Source organism: Sphaeramia orbicularis, chromosome 10 (assembly GCF_902148855.1).
Source record: "Sphaeramia orbicularis chromosome 10, fSphaOr1.1, whole genome shotgun sequence".
In the NCBI taxonomy this organism is placed as follows: Eukaryota; Metazoa; Chordata; class Actinopteri; order Kurtiformes; family Apogonidae; genus Sphaeramia; species Sphaeramia orbicularis.
The window spans coordinates 11,897,732-11,925,439 of NC_043966.1; the positions used below are offsets into that span (position 1 = coordinate 11,897,732).

General features: G+C 34.8%; 1 protein-coding gene across 1 annotated transcript in view; it reads left to right on the forward strand.

Annotated features, from left to right (window-relative positions):
* The first annotated feature begins 12,666 nt into the window (after positions 1-12,666).
* Positions 12,667-27,708, forward strand: part of glrbb (glycine receptor, beta b) — a 68,560-nt gene continuing 53,518 nt past the window's right edge. Inside the window, exons 1-2 of the mRNA XM_030145830.1 lie at positions 12,667-13,033; positions 22,083-22,221. Of these exons, the coding sequence (XP_030001690.1) occupies positions 22,100-22,221 (122 nt within the window). The 5' untranslated portion in view covers positions 12,667-13,033; positions 22,083-22,099. The remainder of the gene's footprint in view (positions 13,034-22,082; positions 22,222-27,708) is intronic.

Genomic DNA, 27,708 nt, shown 5'->3' on the forward strand with positions numbered 1-27,708 from the left:
ATTCCGTGGCTGCTCGGACCAATGAGGCGTTTTCAGTCACTGTCTGGAACAAATTGGGAAAGATAGTCCCACTTGTTGCGCACACTCCCACGTTTCCAGTAATAACAAGAAAAAAAAAAAAAGTGTCAGCATCTCTTAATAACAGAGGAAAACTGACACAAGATAAATAAATGACTGCGCACTGTTTGCAGACTGTGTTGTGAAATAAAGTTTTAAGACCACATCACAGAACAGACTTTAACGTGTTAATTCTAGTAATTTACTGCGCATTTTGTGCTCATTTCTGTCAATGAATGTTTTTTTGAATGAATGCTTTTATTATTGTGTCTTGCATAAAAAAAAACAAAAAAAAACATGCCCAGCCCTTATAAGACACCAAAAATACACACCAAAAATCAAACACCAGACAATAAGCACAATAGATATGAACAAAACAAAATACTGACCTATTTCAACAAACACATCTGCCGCTTTTTCCAGGCTTTACAAACAAATAATGCTAATTTATATACATTAGAACTAAACAACCATTTCATCTTGTCATCATCAGTGCTCCAGAACATATCAGGATTTCGGATAAATATGTCATCAAACAAACTGTCATTTAGAGTCATCCATAAGTGAAAAGGATCAATGCATCACTTGTTTCAAATGCATTCACTTCTTCCTACTCTTTTTCGACCATGCAAAATTCAGAAGTGCTTGAAGATAGATTCTGTTCATTTAAATGTTATTTTGTTTTTGTCTTCATTTGCTTATTTTTGTTTTATTTTGTTTCTTAGCATGTTCAAAATAAATAAATAAATAAATTTCCCTTATTTTTGTGTAAAGGTTTCCCTCCTAAATGTTCTAATAGAAAGAACACAAAGAGATTTTAGTTAATAAATAATAAGAAATGTAATATATTAAACAAAACTGACTTTTGTGTATCCTACTCCTCACTCACCTCCTTCATTTCTTCATTTCAGCCTGTGGTCTCTGTGGCTCACATCTGTTTCTTTTTCTGTGCCTTCCAGCCCATAATATTCATAACAAATACATAGCTAAACACTGGAACACAACGGATACACAGTGTCCACAACAGGAGATGCGTGATTCCAGAGGATACTTTCCATAAGAAAATATGCCTAAATAAGCTTTTTTTTAAACCATGGAATGGCTGTAAAAACCTCAGTTCCTTTTACTCATAGAGACGAAAGATCAATGTGGACTCACAGAACGACTTTTTAACACGCCGTTTGTGCATTTTGCCTAAAATGTTTCTGTGGAAGGAAATGTTTAGGGGCTTCTCAATTTGTCATATCAAAGCAGAGACACCGCTTGGAACAATACTCCCTCCTGTTCCCAATTTCCTTTCTCTGCGGCACAGTGTTGTACCTCATCAACTGTGTTTCATGTGGTTCCTCCCATCCTATTGTTGGCAAAATTCACTGTATCCCCCCACTGTATAGTAAGTCTAAGTCTGCTGCACAGACACAACAATCAAAGGAGAGTTGGAGACATATTGAAACCATTGAGCCAGACTCATGATGCAATGCTGCAGCAATTTACCCCCAGTCTCACATAGCTCAGAAACTACCACCTCAAAGAAAGTGCAGAGCAGGGATCTCTCCAGCATCAAGGTATGAAGGAAGGTTTTTGTGGTTTTAATCAGAGGTAATGGCTGGGAAAAGAAGGCATAAGGCTTTGATACAGTCGTTTCATACAGTGGTGTGTTGCCCCTGTAGAGCAGGGCATATAGAGGTCCTCTTGTGTCTTCTGCAAGGGCCAAGGCCCTTTGTGTAAAGGAGAGTATCACATTCCAACCCTGCAAGGGCCTGCAGCAGATGTCAGCACTTCACATTGTGGAATCCCTCTCTCTTTCGCACACACACGTACACACTCATTCACCCCTTGAGGTTTTGTCTGTAAAAGCTGGGTATTTTGTCTCGTTGTCCACGTTTGATTGCTGCTTCCACGGTGGTCTTGTGAAACGCGGAGTCTTTGATACAAAGAAATATAATAAACAGAGGAAATTAGAAACAAGGCAGACCTTTTGGGTCACAGCGAACATACAGAGACATGCCAGCCAGGAGGGCTGTGCGTCCACTGAGCAGACTGAGATGGAAATGTATACAATGGGGAATTCATAGTTGTCGGCTCCCAACTAAATCCCATTAGACTTGCTTGCCTTTTTGGGACACATACTGTCAAACAAACAAATGTCCTCTCCAAATCAGTCTGTATTACACAACGCATCTGTCACAGTGTCTGCGAGACACCCGTTTGTTCTAGGTGAGCTGATGTGAACACACAGTGGAATGGACATGTTTGTTAAATCCAAATGAAAGCCCATTATTGGACCTTGAGGGGAAAAAAGCCTTTAAGATGACTTCATTCACATTGTAAAACCTTGTGGAGCAGTGGTGGCTTTTGCTGTGTGGTCCTGAGGAAGTCTGCAAGTAAACCACTGAGGTTTCATTAAATGTGGGAAAGGTGCCAGCGGAGGTATTTAAAAAAAAATGACTCACACATATCTCAGAAATGAGGCCAAATTCTACTCTGCTACATTTATTCTAATGTATGATGAGCTTTAACCGTTCAAATCAGTCACACAGACTAACTGTAAGGGTCCCTGTTTAACTCCTCTTCAGGGGAATCTGTCTGAGTCTGACTGAGAAAGTTTGGCATCATGGTGATTAATTGCCCTGTGTTGCACTTGGCTTTGAAACCAGAGCCCCCTGGTGGTGCCCCTCATGGCTACAGTCGAGCCACTGCCCCTTGAGCACAAACATGTCATCTAATCACACAAACACTGGTTTTACTTCAGTTTGGAAAGCAAAAATGATGTTTTGGTTGTCGTATCTTTGCAGGGGAGCATTTGTAACATTTAAAACCTATATATATGGTAAATATTTCAATCATATTTCCAGTTTTCAGTTAAAATCATGTAGGTATATTCCTCTAAAGGAGGTGTAACAATACAAAAAGTTTAGTGAACTAGTAATTTTTCATCTTCTCTGTGGGTCTGTGATGTGTTAGAGCTAAACCAAACATTCATCATGGTGAGAAGTGACTGGTATTTAGGTGGAGCTGGAGACTAAACGACTTCACATTTGCTCACAAAATTAGATGTTAGTTTTTAATCGGTTACTGATCTGTAGCTAAACTTGTAAGATAACACTGGGTTACAAAAAAATGTTTTTTTGCAAGTTGTCTAGGTTTTTTCAACTGAATTAGGACCATTTTGCACCGCTAAATCCAAAAATGACATCTGTTTTTCTCAATCAGGTCAGGTTTTTTTGCTATTTTGATTTTGAAAATTTTGATCTTCTCACAAACTATAATAATTAATACCAAAATAAGATTGGTAAGCACACTTTATGAAACTTGTGACTTGATTCCTGTTAGGTACAATGGTGTATTCACCGCAGATGTAGCAGAATACGTCAGGCTTATTTTTGCAAGATCTTCTAGTCGAAGCCATTTCATTCACCTGTAATATTAAAAAAAACAATCGTAAATTGGCAAAAGTAAAATCTTCAGAACTCGTTTATTGCAAGAAATATAAAAGAATTTTGTATCATATGATGTGAAAATGCTCATAAATGTAAGCAAAAATATTAAAAAGCCAATATGTAGCATAGTTCAGAAAGTTGACCTGATTGAACAACATTAATGTGATTTTTGGATTCAGCACACCAAAATGATCCTAAATCAGCTCAAAAAACTTAAACAATAAATTTGTTGTTGACCAGTGTAATGAATTGTTCCTGGTAGGTTGATAAAACATATTTAGATGACACTGAATTAACAACTTTACGTGGATTTTCTTCATATTTTGACTAAAGAAAAGAATTATAGAAATGTTTCACATCAAATTTTGGAGAGGCCGTCCACACTCCTTGAGGATTTCCCCGTGTAAGCCTGAGCACAGACAGATCCAAAACACTCTCCTGCTGAACAGCTCTCTGGCTCCATGCCTCCATCATAATCTCAGTTAGTATTTCACATACTAAACATCTGCTTATGGGGAACACTCACTTTCCATAACGGCAATCTGCTTATTTAATGATGGAGGGGTCAGCTCTCCCACACCGCCATCCTTCATCAATACTGTATTGTGCTGCAGCTCAGCGCAGCTCTGTGATGGATTACATGAGGGGGAACATCTGCAGGAGTGCAGCTCTGTGCATGGTATAACAAGACCTGAATGCATATCAAAGTGAGTATAAGATTCTGCATTATACAGTAAAATGCCTCATGTTAAAATGTATAGTGTTTGGCCGGATAAAATGTGATGACAAATCATACATAATTATTACAAAACAAGAGTAAAACCAGATGTCTGTGTATCTATAACATGGGAGTATTTTATGGAGTGAGGAAGCTTTCAAAATATTCATGTGCATAAGACAGATATGTGTGCATATTAGCCTATAGATGTGCAAAAAGAAATATAATTGTGCAAAGTATAAACATTTGTTTGTTTATAAGATAAGATAACATATTTTAGTGTCATTAGACAGAATGTACAATGTAATTTAGGTGCACTATCAGGATACAGACTCATAAATAGTAATAGTAATAAATAGTGATAATAACTATAAAAATATATAATAAAAACAAAATATGCATCACTCACATTTATTTGGAAAATAACATGAAAACCAAACCACAAAAAGATTGATATAAAAAGAAAGGAAAACATTCGAAAAGGAGCGGGATGAAGTTGAATTTATAATCTCCCGCCCCCTTACCCCATCCTTCTACCTCCCATAAATTCCTGTCAGATCCCGTAAGTAACTCAAAAATCCTACACATATCAGACTAAATTCTGACAAAGCACAAAACACAAAAAGGATATTCATATCAAGGATAGACTCTGTCCATTTCGCAACAGCATTTCACATCAAAATAAACTCTGTCTTTCATAACAGTAATAATATACATATTAAAAACAAAAATAAACTGTCAATTTCATAAGAATAATACACATATTAAAAAAGAAACATAAACTCTGTCCCTTTCGTAGCAGTAATAATACACATATCAAAAACAAAAATAAACTCTGTCCCTTTCGTAGCAGTAATAATACACATCAAAAACAAAAATAAACTCTGTCCCTTACGTAGCAGTAATAATTCACATATCAAAAACAAAAATGAACTCTGTCAATTTCATAAGAATAATACACATATTAAAAAAGAAAAATAAACTCTGTCCCTTTTGTAGCAGTAATAATACACATCCAAAACAAAAATAAACTTTGTCCCTTTCGTAGCAGTAATAATACACATCAAAAACAAAAATAAACTCTGTCCCTTTCGTAGCAGTAGTAATACACATCAAAAACAAAAACAAACTTTGTCCCTTTCGTAGCAGTAATAATACACATCCAAAACAAAAATAAACTCTGTCCCTTTCGTAGCAGTAATAATACACATATCAAAAACAAAAATAAACTGTGTCCCTTTCGTAGCAGTAATAATACACATATCAAAAACAAAAATAAACTGTGTCCCTTTCGTAGCAGTAATAATACACATGTCAAAAACAAAAATAAACTCTGTCCCTTTTGTAGCAGTAATAATACACATATCAAAAACAAAAATAAACTCTGTCCCTTTCATAGCAGTAATAATACACATCAAAAACAAAAATAAACTCTGTCCCTTTCGTAGCAGTAATAATACACATATCAAAAACAAAAATAAACTCTGTCAATTTCATAAGAATAATACACATATTAGAAACAAAAATAAACTCTGTCCCTTTCGTAGCAGTAATAATACACATATCAAAAACAAAAATAAACTCTGTCCCTTTCATAGCAGTAATAATACACATATCAAAAACAAAAACAAACTCTATCCCTTTTGTAGCAGTAATAATACACATATCAAAACCAAAAATAAACTCTGTCCCTTTCATAGCAGTAATAATACACATATCAAAACCAAAAATAAACTCTGTCCCTTTCGTAGCAGTAATAATACACATATCAAAACCAAAAATAAACTCTGTCCCTTTCATAGCAGTAATAATACACATATCAAAAACAAAAATAAACTCTGTCCCTTTCGTAGCAGTAATAATACACATATCAAAAACAAAAATAAACTCTGTCCCTTTCGTAGCAGTAATAATACACATATCAAAAACAAACTCTGTCCCTTTTGTAGCAGTAATAATACACATATCAAAAACAAAAATAAACTCTGTCAATTTCATAACAATGATACACAAATTAGAAAAAACTTGTAAACTCTTGAATGAGTTCAGTCATACATAAAATGTATTGCGTATATTTTATGTCAGAACAGGAATGAAAAAGTTTTGACATCAAGAATTACAAACACGAAATGCAACTTCACGATTGCGCTTTCTCCATCACGAATATGAATTCACCAACGTGACTCTACTATCAAAAATATGTCACCACTTCACAGGCATTATTTATCAAGCAGGTGATACATTGATTCCACAGACTGCGCATGAGTTCAGGTTCCCTTTCTGCGGCAAGATCAGGTAGGATCACAGTGCAAGATGGCCGACAAAGTCAGAAAACAAAATCAGGTAAAATCAAACCACTTGTACACTGTTCTGACGATGGAGAAGGAACCTGAACTCATGCACAGTCTGTGGAATCGATGTGTCCTCTGCTCAGTAAATAATGCCTGTGAACTGGTGACGCATTTTTGACAGAACAGTCACATTGGTGAATTCATATTCGTGATGGAGAAAACGCAATCGTAAAGTTGTATTTCGTGTTCGTAATTCTTGTTGCCAAACTTAATCATTCCTACTCTGACAGATAAAATACAGTCGCGGAAAAAATTATTAGACCATCTAAAGTCATCAAAAACAATGGTTATGCAATCAAGAACTAACTCCTGGGTGTGTCATGTGACTAAAACAGACAGAAAAGAAAACATGGAATGCCTAAAAGCTTTGTTTTTGTCAGTACAATGGCACAGATATTCATGTAAGAACTGAAGTGATTTTAGTTATTATTAAGAAAACCATGGAAAGAGTCCAGATATTAGCTCTAAAATTAAACTCTAATGAGCTATTTTTGTTGTTATCATTATATTTGTCCAAACAAATGTACCTTTAGTTGTACCAGGCATTAAAATGAACAAGAAATTGAAGAAAACAAGGGTGGTCTAATAATTTTTTCCATGACTGTAATTTTCATCTGTTGTATAGAGATAGCTTTTATATGTATTTAAGTAGTTTTTATAGTACTTTAGTAATATATGTATATTTAATATTTTATCTTGCTTACATTTTTCAGTATTTTGTATGAAATTGTAAACAGTTCTTTTTTGCACTAATTATTTTTGCTGCTAAACAGAACAGAACTGCTAAACAAATTTTCATTATTTCTGTGACAGTTAGTTAGTTAGTTAGTTAGTTAGTGTAGTTTTATTTCGAGCACATAGAATAATCAGATAACAAAAAACCTTACAACATGGTCAAACAAAATTTTTCTGCGCTTGAAAAGGAGTGGGAAGAAGTATAACTTACAGACCCCCACCCCTTTTTACAAACAAATAAATAAATTAAATCCGCTTCCTTGGCTTTGTTAAGACGCTTTTATTTGTAAAGCACTTTAAAACAATCAAAGTGATGTGCAGAAGAATAAATAAAAACCAAAATAAAAGAGTAAAATACAAGAATAGATTAAAAGAGTGAGAACAACTGCACAAAAAACAAAAAAACAATGCTGTACGGAAGAATGAATACTACTATGCATGCATTTCTCTCTTATGCACATGGATATTTTGACATCAGTCTTACCCCACACTATTTCCTTTATCATGACTTTACCTTCAACAATGTATTCAGAGAACATTTAATTCACTTTGCAGTATCAGGAATGGCTGCTTGCCCATAAATTGTTCACCAAATCCCATTTCAGCCCTTTATTTTTATCTCCATCCTTCGTAACATACATAAAAAAATCTCCTTTACTTTAGCAGCTCCAGTGTTACAATATGTGTTTTCCCGCTACAAGCAATTTATCTTGTCAACGATTCATAGTTTTGTTCATAAAATTTCACTCAATTTAGAGGTAGACGCAAAACAAACATGTTGCAAAGCACGACAAAGTGATGTTTCAGAAGCAAGTCGAGCGTTTATTTTGATTTGACTAAGACCATGACACTATATATTACAGTTTTGTGCTAAAGTAGTAGCAGAAATGCGGTCTGAATGCCAGGTATAATACCACAATAGATTGACTCGATTCAACCTGACATGTTTTTGGCATTGCACATGGTTGTCCATCACAGGCATGAGTCAAAGCCAGCCAGTGAACATTTTCTAAGACAACACAAAAGAATCTTTGTTCTGGATCGCTCGGGTTCTTTACTGTAACACCAGAACCATGTACTGTGACATAAATCATTAATCTCCATGCATGTGGTGCCGTTTAATTTGTGTATGCAAATGGAACGTCCTGTCAGTCAAAATTAATCTACCGGGGTAAGTATGAAAAGGCCGCCCAAGTTGTTTGACATAGAAAGATGAATGAGATATGGATGAAAATTATGAGAAAAAATAACCGCAGTTTTGTCCTGCTGTGGATTTTATTTCCCCTCTGAAAGAACAAAAGATCAAGACTCATATTGCGGTAGGAGTATTTTTTTTAAAAATGTCTGCTTATAAACTAAATTAAAAAATGAATGGATTAAAAGTAATTTTATAGTGTTTTATGGAGAAAAATTATAGCCACAACCTAAGCCAGACTCAGGTTTTGGTTTATAGAAATGAATGCAGCATTTAGACCTTTAAAACGTTCAGTCTGTGATTCATTTGTTTTACCATCCGCAGTATTGGAACCTGCATTATTTGCCTCATTAGTGTTTTATATTAGAGGTTTGGCCGGGCTAGTGGTTTACAAATGGGGGTCGGGGCTCCCACACGGGGTCAATGAACAGACAATGAACTGAATATGATGGAAACAACGCTCATGCTTTGATATTTTACCTAATTTTTACTTATTTCTTCTGTGAATTAGCTTTAAATGTTCTAATCCTGAATACACAGACATAATTTAATGTGTTCTTTGTAGACCTATAGGATCGCTTTTTCATTTAGACCAAGGGTGTCAAACATACGGTCTACAGGCCAAAACTGGTCTGTCAAAGGTTCCAATTCAGCCCATGGGATGGGTTTGCAAAATGTGAAATATACACTGAAGATGCTAATGGTCGAAGGTGTCATAGTCATTTTAGTTCAGGGGCCACATACAAACAAACATACAGACAAAATTTGATCTCAAGTAGGTCAGACCAGTAAAACAATAGCATAATAACCTATGATAAGTCCAAACTGTACTGTTACTAAATGTTTTGTGCCTTTGTAGATCCACTGTAATCGATAATCTACATGTACAGTCGCGGAAAAATTTTTTAAACAACCCTTTTTTTTCTCCAATTTTTTGTTCATTTTAATGCCTGGTACAACTAAACGTACATTTGTTTGGACAAATGTAATGATAACAACAAAAATAGCTCATAAGAGTTTATTTCAGAGCTGATATCTAGCCATTTTCCATAGTTTTCTTGATAATAACCAAAATCACTTCAGTTCTTGTATCAATAGCTATGACATTGTACTGACAAAAACAGTGTTTTTAGTCACATGATACACACAGGAGTTAGTACTTGATTGCATAACTATCATTTCAGATAACTTTTGATGGTCTAATAATTTTTTCCGCGACTGTATAAATGATAAGTTGAGGCATAATATTGTTAAAATTACACTTGCAGTTGTGGAAAAAAATACACAACTTGAAATATATCATGAAATATTTGCAGACATTTTTTTTTCGTGTTTTCAAAAGGTGTACTGTATATATTAAAAAAATAATTGAGGGAAGTTGTACATTATTATAAGTTATAGCCAATTTTAATGAATGAAAGAATGAATGAATGAATGGTTTATTTTTGGTTTGTACAGTAATCCCCACACACAGTATAACAACCACAATAAACACAGAAACCAAAAAAAAAAAAAAAGGAGTAGGCTAGAAGCTTATTTTTCTGTCCTTTTCACCTGACACACCACTTACACTAATTTAAATGTATTGTATTTCTGGGTTTACATTTACCACATATGTAGTGGATTATGATGTAGAACGATGTACATGATGGTTATTATATGATTAATATAGACATATATACATGTTGTATTAATGTAGATTGATATAGTTTGTGTGAGGTATTGTAATAAAGGGGTGGGATTAAATAGTGTTTATTTTACTAAACTAACACTAAAATTGTATGAAGTATTTCTTTTGTACAGCTAAAAGAAAATAGCTATGCAAAAATAATATATACATATATAATATGTAAAAGATTTATGATATAATAATATGTTTAATAAAATGTAAATAGTATAAATTTCTGTCTTTTGTTTTAACCCTTTCATGCATAGTGGTCACTACAGTGGACAGTTATTCTACAGCTATTCTCTTATATATTCATGGGTTTTGTTGTTTTAGTTCCATATCAGCCAACACAGTGGATGCTTATGCATCATCCCATACACTGCAATTCATATCATTCCTGTAACTTTGCTGTTCTCGATTAACCTGATCTGCAGTAACATGTTTGAGTAAATCAATTGCTAATTGTTATCAGACTGTAATTTACAGGGTCTTTTTTTTCCGTTTTTTTTTTTACTTTTTTTTTTTCTTTTTGCATTTTATCTCCATGAAGTGAGTAATAACTAATATTAGAGTATGTTAAAATGTGAGAAAACATCCGATTAGCAGCATTAAAAATGTTTTTATTTCATAGTTTTCACACTTTATATCAGTAAATACATGTTTCTGTGCTTCAACTGGGTGGACATTTTTGCAACTGGGAAAAATAAGTTTATAAAACCGGGGCGGCTGTGGCTCAGGTGGTAGAGCGGGTCGACCAATAACCGAAGGGTTGGCAGTTCAAATCCCACTCTGTCCTAGTCAGTCCGTTGTGTCCTTGGGCAAGACTCTTCACCCTCCCTGCCTCCAGTGCCACTCACACTGGTGTAAGAATGTTTGGTGGAGGTCGGAGGGGCCGTAGGCGCAAATTGGCAGCCACACTTCTGTCAGTCTGCTCCAGGGCAACTGTGGATACATATGTAGTTTACCACCACCAGAGTGTGAATGTGAGAGCGAATAAATAATGGGTCAATAATGTAAAGTGCTTTGGGTGTCAGAAAAGCGCTAGATAAATCCAATCCATTAAAAAAATGTCAATCACATTGTTTTCATTCATTCATTCATTCATTATGTGGACCTGCTTTATCCTCACTAGGATCATGGGGGTCGCTTGGAGCCTATCCCAGCTACATAGGGGCGAAGGCGGGGTACACCCTGGACAAGTCGCCAGTTCATCGCAGGGCTGAACATATAGAGACAAACAATCACTCTCACATTCACACCTATGGGCAATTTAGATTAACCAATTAGTGCATGTGTTTGGATGGTGGGAGGAACATTGTTTTTTTTTTTTGGTTTTTTTCCCATGCCTGAAGAGGAATAAAAATATTCATTAAGGTTCTCATAATTCATGCATGAAAAGGTTAATTTGGTTGTCTTATGTTGTGAATTTGCTTTGGGCGTTTACTTTTGTTGGTGTTTGTATTGTGCTTTCAAAATAAAACCATTCATCCATCCATCCATCCATCCATTCATTCATTCATTCATTCATTCATCAGACCAACCTGGTCTGACCCACTTGAGCTCAGATTGGGCTGTATGTGTCCCCTGAATTAAAATAAATTTGAAACCTCTGATTCAGGCAATAAAAAAACAACCGATTTATCTGATTATACATAAATTCCCATCAAATCAAACCTTTGTATCACATAATTCAGATCAATATAATCTTGGGAGTATATCCTTATGAGTATATCCTAGTGGGTCAATAATGTAAAGCGCTTTGGGTGTCTAGAAAAGCACTATATAATCCAATTCATTAAAAAAATGTCAATCACATTTATTTTTTCCCATGCCTGAAGAGGAATAAAAATATTCATTAAGGTTCTCATAATTCCTGCATGAACGGGTTAATTCGGTTGTCTTATGTTGTGAATTTGCTTTGGGCATTTACTTTTGTTAGTGTTTGTATTGTGTTTTCAAAATAAAACCATTCATCCATCCATCCATCCATCCATTCATTCATTCATTCATTCATTCATTCATTATTTTACTGGTCTGACCCACTTGAGCTCAGATTGGGCTGTATGTGTCCCCTGAACTAAAATGAATTTGAAACCTCTGATTCAGGCAATAAAAAAAAAAAAGATTTATCTGATTATACATAAATTCTTATCAAATCAAACCTTAGTATCACATAATTCAGATCAATATAATCTTGGGAGTACATATATATATATCTATATATCTATCCTTATCGAATTGCCTCCGTCATGTGCAGCCTGTCTGTGCTTTATGGTCTCCAGCCCACATTGTTCAAGTCCATCCACCACTAAACGCCACACAGACACTGCCATAAATAGTGATGCGTTTGCTTCCATCACGTGAATGGGAGCATTTTCCTGCCGTCACGTCACATCTGGGCGTTTAGCCGTTCCGTGCCGTTCCGTGCGGTAGGAGGGAGGGAGGGAGGCGGGGAGCGGCTGTCCGTGGTGCTGATGGGACTGATGCTCTCCATCCGTGCAGCCACTACTGCGCATGTTGCATGACAGGTACACGCAAGCCTCCATCTTGGGCATCCCGAGCTGAGGCGAAAGGGCAGCCGCCATATATACATATTCATCTCAAAATAACAACAAACCAAGCTTGGGGAGTAATAAAAAAAAATTGGCAAATTGCCGAGATGTAACTTTTCATTTTTTATTTATTTTTTTTTTATTTTTTTGCGTCCTTATAACCCATTCAACAAATTGCATCTGAGGGGAGCGCACGGAGAACAGAATGGAAAAGAAAGACAGCGACTGGTCTGGAAGCCTCTGTTAACGACTACCTGCACACTCAGCTTTATTACAGGGTCTAGTTTTGGAATTTGACAGGTGGCAAAGCCCAAAGGTAAGTGGCATGTTTTTGCATTTGGACTTCTTAGGATTATTATGCGCGCTCGTGTGAAAATCGCGTGCGCTCCTATGTAGGCTGTTGGCATCCTCTCCTTCCTGCATCTCCCCCTCCTCCGCGTCATGGTGGTCGCCGTTTGCACTGTTGTTCTCAGCCTCTTCTCCTCTCCTAAGTGTCAGCTTCTGTTACTTTACTTTGCTCTTCTTACTACAGACCCGATGCGACGTGCAGCCACAGGTTGTGAGTGCCCTGGTTGTGCGCATACTGATTGTTTTGGATTGACTATATATGTACATATATCAATGTTTTCATCATCATAAACCAGGCCTTTTCATTGTGCTTTTAGCCATTTTGCACATACACTACACATCACACCAGCTTATAAGTCATGTAATATTATTTAGAATCCAAATCACTGACAATTGGGTATTTTGGAAAATAAAAATCAGTCCATCTGGGCACAACAGGTATAATAATGTAGCTTTAGAATAATTCACCTAAATCTCTCATTATGGGCAGTATGTTGTTGTTGTTGTTGTTGTTGTGTGGTACATGGATGCTCTGGAATGTAGTTTCACATGCAGGGCAGGTTTGTTTATTGACCTTGGACCCCAGGGGCAGATCACGTGATCCTTCTTGAATCCCTGTCAGCTACTGTGTATGACAAATCCTCTGCAGTTTTTAACATTGCCAGCAGTAAAACACATTCAGAGCAGTGGCACAGGGTTGACTCAGGCACCACCAAGGTCAATTTATGGTCTTAGTCACACACGACGCTTCACTTTTCTCCTTCAGAATTGGTTCAACACACTGCAAAAATCCAAATCTTACCAAGTGTGTTTTTGTCATTTCTAGTTGAGATATCTCATCACACTTAAAATAAGGTGTAATCACTTAAAGAGTAACTTCAGTGAGATAATAAGAACTTATTTTTAGACTATAGATCTTGAAAATTTTATTTCAAGAAATCTTACCAAGATGATTTTCACTTGTTCCATTGGCAGATTTATTTATTTTTTTTGCTTGAATTAAGCAAAAAAAAAAAAAAAAAATCTGCCAATGGAACAAGTGAAAATTATCTTTAGGTAATTATGTCTTATTTTAAGTGTGATGAAATATTTTGACTAGAAATGAGAAAAATACACTTGGAAGGATTTTGATTTTTTCCAGCGCAGGGATGTGACCTGCAAGTTATCGATTAAAATGATCATATTTTAACTATTGCACTGCAAAAATCAAAATCTAACCAAGTGTATTTTTCTCATTTCTAGTCAAAATATTGCATCACATTTAAAATAAGACACCATCACCAAAAGAGTATATTTTCACTGAGATATAAGAACTTATTTTTAGAATATATATCTTGAAAATCTTATTTCAAGAAATCTTACCAAGATAATTTTCACTTGTTCCATTGGCAGATTTTTTATTTCTTTTTTGCTAGAATTAAACAAAAAATCTTTAATTAAGCAACAAAAAAAAGTCAGCCAATGGAACAAGTGAAACTCATCTTTAGGTGATTATGTCTTATTTTAAGTGTGATGAAATATTTTGACTAGAAATGAGAAAAATACACTTGGAAGGATTTTGATTTTTTCCAGCGCAGGGATGTGACCTGCAAGTTATCGATTAAAATGATCATATTTTAACTATTGCACTGCAAAAATCAAAATCTGACCAAGTGTATTTTTTTCATTTCTAGTCGAAATATCTCATCACACTTAAAATAAGACAATCACCGAAAGAGTAACTTTTCAGTGAAATATAAGAACTTATTTTTAGACAATAGATCTTGAAAATTTTACTTTGATAAATCTTACCAAGATCATTTTCACTTGTTCTATGGGCAGATTTTTTTTTAATTAAGCAAAAAAAAATCCTGAATTAAGCCAAAAAATCTTGAATTAAAGATGGGGTAGGAGATGTTTTCCTGGAGCATTTTGTATGATATTGCTTAAAATCGCCTTCACACCCCAATTGCAACTAATTACTTAAATGCTCTAACACAAAAATAAAAAATCTTTAGTCACCTGTGGAATGGACAAGACTGAAAAAACATCATCCAATCATTTTAACTGGCCCATCGAAATGATTGAACAGTGATATGTCTATCAAACTCAATAGCCATTTGTCCCTCCCCCCTCTGCGAGTACAATCCGGTACTCTGGAGGTGTGGCTTTGGGGGGAAGTGGACTTTTGAATTGTGTATTTTCAAAATGCTCAAACTGCTTTTCCAGGATCTTCGACCTTACCGATAAGCAAAAAAATCTGACAATAGAGCAAGTGAAAATGATCTTGGTAAGATTTCTTGAAATAACATTTTCAAGATCTATTGTCTAAAAATAAGTTCTTATATCTCACTGAAAAGTTACTCTTGAGGTGATTGTGTCTTATTTTAAGTGTGATGAGATATTTTGACTAGAAATGAGAAAAATACACTTGGTAAGATTTAGATTTTTGCAGTGTGCTTCAACTCAGCGCTCACTTTCTTCAGGCAGTTTGTTAAAATTCTTGTGGGTTGCCTTCAGCATACATTTAATTACCCAGACATCAGGAAATAACTCTATAGGCGTCTAAATAAAGGGGAAAAGTATGTTGAATCATGCATCGTATATATGAGAAGAATTGTGCAGTTTTAACAAACCTAAATCTAAATTATAGACGTCGCGTTATGGCAATTATAAATAAAGACGAGTAAAGCTGGAGAGAAGTGTGTTTATATTATACGAGTCACCTCATTAGGACTAGAAAAGGCTATTAAAATAAAAACTAAAGCTATATTTTACAGTGCATGTGGCAGTTTAAAGTAGATGTACATCAGCTTTATTCCGTCATGCTTACTAGTTACTGCTTCCTCCTCAGGTTTATCGCTGACATTAGTTTTTAGATGTGGCCATTATCAGACTCCGCTCTGAACTAATCCCATGTGCAAAAGAACAATAACAAAAGATATTATACACAGTACAGTCATATGGAGGTGAATATAGAGAGCACTGAAGTCACTTTTTCACCTGTAAGTTGATGTGCAGGCAGAAAATGTGTGAGCAGATGATAATGAGGTAAAGGAAAAAGAGTCAAATATGATTAACACTGTCATTATTGGCTCCATTGTAGCTCTCGCCCATGTTTGTACTCACTCGCTGAAATATAACTTGTGCATTAAATTTTGTCTAATGGAAAAACTTCAATTTCGCCATTATTCTCAAATTCGCGTAATGAATTTGGTATATCAGGCAAAACTGCAATGGAAAGACCTTTTTGTGCAACTAGAGTCATGTGAATTAAAAAAACAGATGTTGATGGATGTTGCAACAAGACAAGAAGAGTTTTAAAAGAAACATGGTGCGGTATGAGTGGACACACCAGGAAACCGAATAATTTTTAAATTTAGTACAGGATAGAGTACTATAGAGTATAGAGTGCTATATATCTGCAAAATAAATTCTCTCAGCCTAACTTCAAACACAGTCAGATTTTTAAAATACCATACCGTAAATCGCATTTGTGATTTAAAGGAAAAACCAACATTACGCACTTCAGTTTTTTAGACATTTTGTAAATATTGGTCAAGTTTTGCGAATATGTCCAATGGAAAAGCGACTACTGATTGACTTGAAATATGTCTACTGTTGATGTAAAAAGGTTCATGAGCAAGAAAATCAGACCTGCATATTGTGTATAAGATAAGATAAGATAAGACTTTATTGATCCCACCATGAGGAAATTTCACAGTTGACAGCAGCAACATACAATATACCAGTGCAAAAAATAGGTAGAAAAAAAAACCCACAAGTGAGAGTGAAATATAAAGTAAAATTAGAAATTTGGCATTTATATAAATAAATATTTGTATAAATAGAGAATTTAGAATTAAACATTCTTAAAATTTTAATGGTATTTGCATATTTATATTATTTACATTGTAGTTGCACATGTACATGGTGTGATGTGGGGGTGGGGGTGGGGGTGGGGGTGGGGTTACTGTGAACTGTTGTATAGTCTGATGGCTGTGGGGAGGATTGACCTGTGCAAGCGCTCCTTCTTGCACAGGGGGTGTAAAAGTCTGGTGGCAAAGAAGCTGCTCAGGGCCTCTACAGTGTGGTGCAGGGGGTTTATGGGATTATCTATAACACTGGTCAACAACAAATTTATTGTTTAAGTTTTTTGAGCTGATTTAGGATCGTTTTGGTGTGCTGAATCCAAAAATCACATTAATGTTGTTCAATCAGGTTAACTTTCTGAACTATGCTACATATTGGCTTTTTAACATTTTTGCTTACATTTATGGGCATTTTCACATCATATGATAGAAAATTCTTTCATATTTCTTGCAATAAACGAGTTCTGAAGATTTTACTTTTGCCAATTTATGATTAATGGTGTTTTTAATATTACAGGTGAATGAAATGGCTTCGACTAGAAGATCTTGCAAAAATAAGCCTGACATATGCTGCTACATCTGTGGTGAATACACCATTGTACCTAACAGATACAATGGTGAAATGATTTTTTTTTCTCTTAAAACCTATTTTGGGTGAGAACTATATAAAAAATCAACTGATAAAGTCACAAAAATGTAATCAATTTTGTGAGAAGATCAAATTTTTCAAAATCAAATTAGCAAAAAAACCTGACCTGATTGAGAAAAACAGATGTCATTTTTGGATTTAGCGGTGCAAAATGGTCCTAATTCAGTTGAAAAAACCTAGACAACTTGCAAAAAACATTTTTTTGTAACCCAGTGTAATGAAAAGGAATAGATATGGAAGTGGTCTTGAAAAAATGGCAAGTGAATGTGATTTGTTGATGATGATGAAATTCTTAATTCAGTCATCACATAATACAACCAGTGTCAACACTACAAACATTACCAACAGGTTAGTGACTGAAAAGCCACAGCTAGAAGCAGAATTGCGTCTGTTAATGCCTGTCCTACAGAACAAATTCAGTTACCCAGCATTCAATATAGGAAAAAGAAAAAACAACAATGCATACAATCAAACAAACAAACAAGCAAAAACATAAAAAAGGGAAACTAAACCAGAAAAATAGAAAACAAAACCAACCAAATTAATGGCAATTTAATGTAGAGTCAAAAATAAATTATTTACTTATTACTTATTAGATCTTAACAATTGTATCCTTCAAAAATTGGCCTACGTACCTTTTTTTTTTAAAATCTCAAAAATGAGCTACACATTCTTAAATCTATGATGGCCTCATTCCATGGTTTAATCCAACAACAGATAGACATATTCTTTTAGTTTCTTTTCCAGCTTTTTGTACAACAAATTTACAAACATCTTGCAAATCATATTTAGACTAGAATGTGTTGAGAAGAACCTTTGTACACAGACAGGGAGTAACTTTAATTTTGCTTTATACATTATTTGCATTATTTCATAGTAAACCAAATCATAAAATTTCATAAAATGGGATTTCATAAACAATTGATCAGTATTTTCGTAGTAACCGGCCTTATTAAAAACACTGGGTTACAAAAAAATGTTTTTTGCAAGTTGTCTCGGTTTTTTCAACTGAATTAGGACCATTTTGCACTGCTAAATCCAAAAATGACATCTGTTTTTCTCAATCAGGCCAGGGTTTTTTTGCTAATTTGATTTTGAAAAATTTGATCTTCTCACAAAATATAATAATTAATACCAAAATAAGATTGGTAAGCACACTTTATGAAACTTGTGACTTGATTCCTGTTAGGTACAATGGTGTATTCACCGCAGATGTAGCAGAATATGTCAGGCTTATTTTTGCAAGATCTTCTAGTCGAAGCCATTTCATTCACCTGTAATATTAAAAAAAACATTAATCATAAATTGGCAAAAGTAAAATCTTCAGAACTCGTTTATTGCAAGAAATATAAAAGAATTTTGTATTATATGATGTGAAAATGCCCATAAATGTAAGCAAAAATGTTAAAAAGCCAATATGTAGCATAGTTCAGAAAGTTGACCTGATTGAGCAAAATTAATGTGATTTTTGGATTCAGCACACCAAAATGATCCTAAATCAGCTCAAAAAACTTAAACAATAAATTTGTTGTTGACCAGTGTAATAGTATGGCTTGTTTTTGTAGGAGGACTATAGTATTTACAGTTGTTTTATACGTCGTTGTTTACGTTGTTTTATAGTTTTTATATTTGTTCTTTTCACTGTTGGGAAAACAACAAGTATGAGTCACGTATGAGCAAAGAAACATCAGATTTAGGCCACTTGTGCCTGCAGTCTGAACAAAGATTTTACAGTATTAGTCACGGAACTGGGCTATATGGTCAAAGATGAGAGTTGTCAAGGGAAATTTCGACCTAAAAAATGTAGGTCAGATAAGAATTTTTTTTCACCAAATGGCAGTGGATGTGGAGCCAGACATTCCTCGCTGCTCCATCTGTTCCCATCTGTCACAAATGTGTCAGTGTAAGTTTATGTGTCAGCCAGCGTACGGCCTTTCTGTCCTCTATGGCGGTACTCAAACTTTCCATTTTGTCGGAATTTTTTTTTTTTTTAACTCGATCGATGAAACACTGTTGACATAGTTGGGGTGAGACAAGGTGTTAGCATGGAGGGAAAAAAAAAAAAGGCTGAAATGAACCCTAGAAACGATTTCCACTGTAGGGGATGATGATCAATGTGAGGCGAGGAGCACACGGAGAGAGTTACTGGGCCAGGGCATTGAGGAACTGAGAGAGAGTGTCTCTGTCTAGACAATAAACTGCTTCATTTAATATACAGCCTTGCTGCCAGGGAGGAGGGGGGTGAGGAGGAGGGAGAGAGAGTGAGGGGGGGGGCAGCGAGACAGTAGTTGGCTTTGCTGTTGGTCTCAGTGTCCCTATACAATGAAAGGGCACTGATTTTTTTAGATGGGGAATGAATCACACAGGTAATATGGCTGCTAGTTGATTAATGGCCCCTATCAAGGAATGCAAAAACACCCCGCCTGTGCATAGAAGTGTACATTTGTATACTCGCATTACCATTACACCCAGCTTTTGACTTTCCAACAAAAAAGATCTATTATAAAGCACGCAATGCCGTATTATCGCCCGCATTGTGTATTTGTTGTGCAGGACAGGATCGAATTCAACTAAACGGAACAGAATTATCATAGATCAACCGAATGATATGATCCATTGTGGAATGCAGTAAATTGTCGCAATGATAAAGAGAAACCCATGCTGGGTGCGGAAAGCGGCCTCCGTGATCTTTTTATTAGCAAAGTCGGGACTGAAGTGGAAGGTTTTATTTCACACGTCTATTAGAGGTCTATTAGAGGTCACATTCACCTGGCGAGTCCTCAATGACCGTCGTTATTCGGGTGCATTATTCGGCTGATTGGATTTATGCGTGAACTTTCTCGATGTGATTAACCCATAATGACTCAGTGCTACTTTTGTGGCAATTCCCGAATGAAATTTTGTCTATATTTAACCTTTTTTATGTGATTTATCGCTATATTATCCTTTTTATTTTGTGTTTTTCCAGTGAACATCATGTATTTTCCTATATTTAATTCACTGATCATGTACAGTTGCAGAAAAAGTTATTATATATTATAAAAACTCATCAGAAACAATGGTTATGCAAACAAGTACTAACTCCTGTGTGTATCATGTGATTAAAACAGACAGAAAAGAAAACATGGAATGTCTAAAAGCACTGTTTTTGTCAGTACAATGCCATAGATATTGATGTAAGAACCGAAGTGATTTTGGTTATTATCAAGAAAACCATGGAAAATGGATAGATATCAGCTCTGAAATTAAATTCTTATGAGCTATTTTTGTTGTTATTATTATATTTGTCCAAACAAATGTACCTTTAGTTGTACCAGGCATTAAAATGAACAAGAAATTGAAGAAAACAAGGGTGGTCTAATTATTTTTTCCGCGACTGTAGATGTTTATAAAAGCTCAGATTAAAGCTGAGTGTTGTAATATCAGAAACAGAAAACTGAAGGAAAGATATAAATAACTGAACATAAACCCGGTGTCCCCATCCACAGTCAATGATCCAACTCCATGGGTTTTACCGTGAATCAATGTTGTAGAGGATGACGGTGTTACCACGGTAACTACGGAGCCTCTGAACGTCCAAATGGGTGATATCTGATGACCATGAAAAGATGACAAACTGCATTTTACACCAATTATTTACATGTATAGATAGGATTAGTGGATCAACAGGTATTAAACATGTACACCAGTAGATAGTTTTGGTCGACAGTAGATGTTTGGGTCTTTATGGGTTAAGCCTTGTAACGTTGATGAATTTCCATTGGAGACTTTAACGTTATCTGTCATATTGACTGAGAGGAAAAGTCCAAGTATGTTGAATCCAAAACTTTTTTTTTTTACTCTTTATCGTCACATATGCAAATAAATGCTGCAATTTGTTGATTGTGACCAGACACCACTTATTAACCCATAAAGACCCAAACAACCACTGGCGACCATAATCATTTACCAATATACAATTCTAAATAAATTATGATCCATTAATCCTATCAGTCAGTGTAAATAATTAGTGCAAAATACAGTTCGTCATCTTTTCATGGTCATCAGATGTGACCCATTTGGATGTTAAGAGGCGCTGTAGTTACCGTAGAAACACCAACATCTTCTACAACATTGATTCACCAGTTAAACCCACAGAGTTGGATCAATGACACTTGTTTTATGTTCAGTTAATGATATATTTGCTGAAAAAGTTACTTTTTAAAAAAAATTTCTCTGTTTCTGATATTATGACAATTAATTTTTATCTGAGCTTTTATCAACCTCTACATGATCAGTGAATTAAATATGGGAAAATACCTGATTTTTATTGAAGAAATGCAAAATACAGAAGATAATATTATAATAAATGGTATAAAAAGTCAGTTAAGAAAAATAAAATACAGAGAAAAATTCATTTGGGAACTGCTGCAAAAGTAGCACTGGGTCTTTACGGGTTAAACTGCAACAACAAGCCTGAGTAATTTAAAATGCTGTGGCTCATTCGCTTTATTTAAACAGTTTGTTTTTCTCCACAGGCTTAACTCACAACAGAATGGGCATAAAGAAGCTCGCCGTTTTTCTCCTGGTCCTCGTTCTTTGTGTAGAAGGAGGATCTGCCAAAGAAAAAGGAACAAAGAAGGGCAAAAAGAAAGGGAAGCAGGTTTACTGTCCATCGTAAGTATGAGATGAACAGCACACCGGGCAGGCCTCAGAGTACAGCCAGCAACATATGGATGATTTGTAGCATTTATTAAGTGGAAGTGCAATAAAATGGTATTAGAAAGAAATAAACTTCAGCTGTTTATAGTAGCTCTCTGCTTTAAAGATTAAAATGTTTTTAATCATGCTTGGCTAACTGGCTGAGGCTAAGACGTATTTGACGATAATGTGTTAAAATATCTCAGATAGACCAGAGGGAATGGTGGTGATGTCACTATACATACATATTCTGAATTACTTGACATCACTTAAGTGTCTCTAGCCCAAAAGCCTCAGACTTAATGGGAAATACTGTATTTTGATTATTATAGAATACTTTGACCCTTTATAGGGCACTCAGAAATACTCTAAAATTCAAAATTTCAATCTAGTGTGTTATTGCAGGACAAAACTAGAGTTTATTTTGTGAAAATTTTCAAACTGTTTATTGTCTTGTAGGAAATTAAGATCAATGAAGTGACCATATTTGGTTCCTTAAGTGGCCCATAAGTGGCAAAAAAAAAAAAAAAGATAGTAGAGAGAAATAAACTTCAGATATTTATGGCAGCTCTTTGCTTTAAAGATTCAAATGTTTTTAATCATGCTTGGCTAACTGGCTGAGGCGAAGACGTATTTGACGATAATGTGTTAAAATATCTCAGATAGAGCAGAGGGAATGGTGGTGATGTCACTATACATACATATTCTGAATTATTTTACATCACTGAAGTTTCTGTAGCTCAAAAGCCTCCGACTAAATGGGAAATACTGTATTTTGATTATTATAGAATACTTTAACCCTTTATAGGGCACTCAGAAATACTTTGAAATTCAAAATTTCAACCTAGTGTGTTATTGGAGGACATAACAAGACTGTATTTTGTGAAAATTTTCAAACATTTTATTGTGATGTAGAGAATTAAGGTCAATGAAGTGACTATATTTGGTTCCTTAAGTGGCCCATAAGTGGCAAAAAAAAAATAAAAAATGATATTAGAGAGAAATAAACTTCAGATATTTATGGAAGCTCTTTGCTTTAAAGATTCAAATGTTTTTAATCATGCTTGGCTAACTGGCTGAAGCTAAGACGTATTTGACGATAATGTGTTAAAATATCTCAGATAGAGCAGAGGGAATGGTGGTGATGTCACTATACATACATATTCTGAATTATTTTACATCACTGAAGTTTCTGTAGCTCAAAAGCCTCCAACTAAATGGGAAATACTGTATTTTGATTATTATAGAATACTTTAACCCTTTATAGGGCACTCAGAAATACTGTAAAATTCAAAATTTCAACCTAGTGTGTTATTGGAGGACATAACAAGACTGTATTTTGTGAAAATTTTCAAACATTTTATTGTGATGTAGAGAATTAAGGTCAATGAAGTGACTATATTTGGTTCCTTAAGTGGCCCATAAGTGACAACAACAACAAAAAAAATAAACGATATTAGAGAGAAATAAACTTCAGATATTTATGGAAGCTCTCTGCTTTAGAGATTCAAATGTTTTTAATCATGCTTGGCTAACTGGCTGAAGCTAAGACGTATTTGACGATGTGTTAAAATATCTCAGATAGAGCAGAGGGAATGGTGGTGATGTCACTATACATACATATTCTGAATCATTTTACACCACTTAAGTTTCTCTAGCCCAAAAGCCTCCGACTAAATGGGAAATACTGTATTTTGATTATTCTAAAATACTTTAACCCTTTATAGGGCACTCATAGAAATACTCTAAAATTCAAAATTTCTTTTTGGAGGACATAACAAGACTTTCTTTGGTGAAAATTTTCCAAATTTTTTATTGTCATGTAGAAAATTAAGGTCAATGAAGTGACCACATTTGGTTCCTTAAGTGGCCCATGAGTGGCAAACACAAAAAATCCAAGAAATATATAACAGAAAAACAACAAAAACATGTACAGTGAAAGTAAGATGTATTTTAGGACATTAGAACATCACTTTTAGAACATTAGACCAACATAAGTGCTGATCCAGACCCCTGTCCACATCCACGTTATCCCTTTGAACATCATTCCTTACATTAGTACCATTACTTCATGGTACCTTTAGTTAGTATTAACCTGCTATCTTGCATGAAAATACGCCTACTTCATGCATATGACATGTGGATGCTACAATTTTTTCTAACAGTGGAGGAAAGACGTTTGGAATATATTGTAGAACGCATTTTATTTTCACATTTTTGTAATTAAATATGTGAATAAAAACTCAACTATTTGAAAACATTTTGAATTTTTTTAATTGGACGAGTAATTATTATGATATTAACTGTTTAGTGCTTTGGCATGATCACAGTATGAATGTACAGTACTGTGCAAAAGTCCTATTCAACATTAGGTTTAGTAAACTTATAAAGACCACACACACACACACACACATATATATATATATATATATATATATATATATATATATATATATATATATATATATATATATATATATATATATACAGTCGCGGAAAAAATTATTAGACCATCAAAAGTCACCAAAAACAATGGCTATGCAATTAAGTCCTAACTCCTGTGTGTATCATGTGACTAAAACAGACAGAAAAGAAAACATGGAATGCCTAAAAGTACTGTTTTTATCATTGCAGTGCCATAAATATTGATGGAAGAACTGAAGTGATTTTGGTTATTATCAAGAAAACATGGAAAATGGCTAGATGTCAGCTCTGAAATTAAACTGTTATGAGCTATTTTTGTTTTTTTTCATTATATTTGTCCAAACAAATGTACCTTTAGTTGTACCAGGCATTAAAATGAACAAGAAACTGAAGAAAACAAGGGTGGTCTAATCATTTTTTCCGTGACTGTAAAAACAACAAAGCTAAAGGTGGAATAAGACTTTTTCACAGTAGAATAGAATAGAATAGAATACAATAGAATACAATAGAATACAATAGAATAGAATAGATCTTTATTATCACTGTCACAGGAACAATGAAAATCAGTTTAGCAGCTCAGTTCAATTTAGCAGCAAAACACTTAGTGCAAAAGGGACTGTATAATGAAATAAAAAAAAATACAAATATCACAGTGTTAAGAAAAAAAAGTGGACTGTGCAAGCGTTTCAGAATAAAATATTAATACACATGCGCTACTAAAGTAATGCTAGAACTCCTGACATGAGTATTGTGTGTTTACAACCAACCTCCAAGAATACACCGCTGCAATTTATTATTCCTTTATAGACTCGATGATCTTAGTTCAACCTATTTAACTCGTAGCACACATCTCTACCGTTTCACATTGCAAGCAGGATGTCGAAATGCGGCTTCATGTCAGTACTTTAAAATTCTGAAACAGTGGCGGCATCAGTCCTGCAGTGGTAGGTCATCGCTGCAATATGTATGTGAAGGAAAACCTGGAATTCATAACATTCCAGAAGGGGGTTGGTGCATTATACACTACTTCAGGACGTAGTTGAGATGTAGCAGCAGAATGTCACATGTGACTGTAGTGGATGGAACTGAATCTATAAGTAGGATAAAGCTCCTTATTAACCCATTCATGCATGAATTATGAGAACCTTCACCAAGATTTTTTTTTCTTGAGTGTTTTTATTTCTCCTTAGGCATGAAAAGAACAATGTGATTGAGTTTTTTTTCATGGAGTTACAAAAATGTCCACTCAGCTACACCATGCATTTAATTTGTGAAGCAAAGAAAGATGTATTTAAAACCCAATAGGGTCAAAACACAGTAATGTACCGTCAGAGAGCAAACTTTAATTGATTGCCATTCCAACATTTATTTCAATGAAGTAGCTCCTTGTTTTGGATAATCCCTTATAGTCCAACTAAAGCAAAAATGAATTTAAAAGTAAAAATGTGGGTCATTTAGCAATACTAATCTGTCAAATTGTCTCTAAAATGTCCCGTCAGAGAGATTTCGAATTCCGTGTTTTGACCCAATAGCGGAAAGTGATATGAAAACAATGAAATTAAAACATTTTTAATGCTGCTAATCTGATATTTTCTCACATTTTAACATATTCTAATACTAGTTATTACTCACTTCATAGGGGTAATATGCCAAAAACCCCTTTTTGTTTAAAAAAAAAAACAAAAACTGTTAATTACAGTCTAACAATTAACAATTAATTTACACTTAAACATGTTACTGCAGGTTTATCAAGAACAGCAAAGTCATACTAATTGTATGAATCGTAGTGTATGGGATGATGCATAAGTGTCCACTGTGTTGGCTGATACAGAACTAAAACAACAAAATCCATGAATATACAAGAGAACCGCTGTAGAATACCTGTCCACTGTAGTGACCACTATGCATGAAAGGGTTAAGTCTGATGTCATGTTGCCATCACAGTGGAGCCTGTATGTTCATCTTCTATACCTACTCTGAATTCAGGAGGGGCTAAATTCATTTATTTAACTCAAATACCTGGCCGCAGCAAGCAGTAAATCTCTAAAACTACAGTTTATTTCGGTTAATGAACTACTGCCCCAGTTTCGTTATCTTTAAACCACCTTGGTACCAAAAATCTCTGGTTATCTTGGACAAAAAGCTACGAGTTCTGGAGATTTTTGGACCAACGGTGGCTCTGGACTACTCCACTTAGGCTGCTTTCCAGAGGGGGGGTCGTGTAATTTAAATTAACTCATCAGTTATGTTTCGGATGGAAGGACCAAACCAGGACAAATGAAGAATTCACCAAAAAGAAGGGTTGAGGTTTTAAAAAGTTAAAACAGAGCTTGATTTATTGCTTCAGGCAAAAATAGAAAAAGTTACAAAAAAAGAAAAGAAGTCAGTTATCAATTAGTCACAGACAGAAAAAGAAAAAGCCCCAAAAGAAGAGTTTCCTTTACTACTTTTTATAGTCTTTAGTGACTTTGGAGACTCCCATTTTTCAATTACATTATTCGTTGTACGCTTATTATTGATTAATGATAGTTACTGGGCAGAACATGTCAGTCACTCCATAAGCTAATTCTAAGAAAAGCACATGCTGAAAGTTCATTTGAGTTTAACAAGCGCCTTGGACACCTGTCAATCAAACCAACAGCATAACTGAACCACAAAAAGTTCAGTAAGTACGCTCTTGCTTAACACCTGCACAATTAGGCTAGCATTTCTTGACCACAAAAAATCCTCAGGTTCACAATCTGGTTTTTCTGTTCGACTCTGTTTACCACAATTACTTTCCAAAGATGTAAAATTAGATCTTTTATATAGAGTCTGACCTTTTCTCCAAGTTCAACACAGACAGGTGTGAGTTCATCTAAACGACACACCACACACAAATCACCTTTCACTGACTGTTCAGTACAAATATGGATACTAAATACAGTTAAAAATTATAAAATTAATTAATTAATTTATTTATTTATTTCGTTCATGGTTGTGCACTTCATCAGTAAACATTCAATAATCATCAAGTAAACAAACATGTACACACCCATG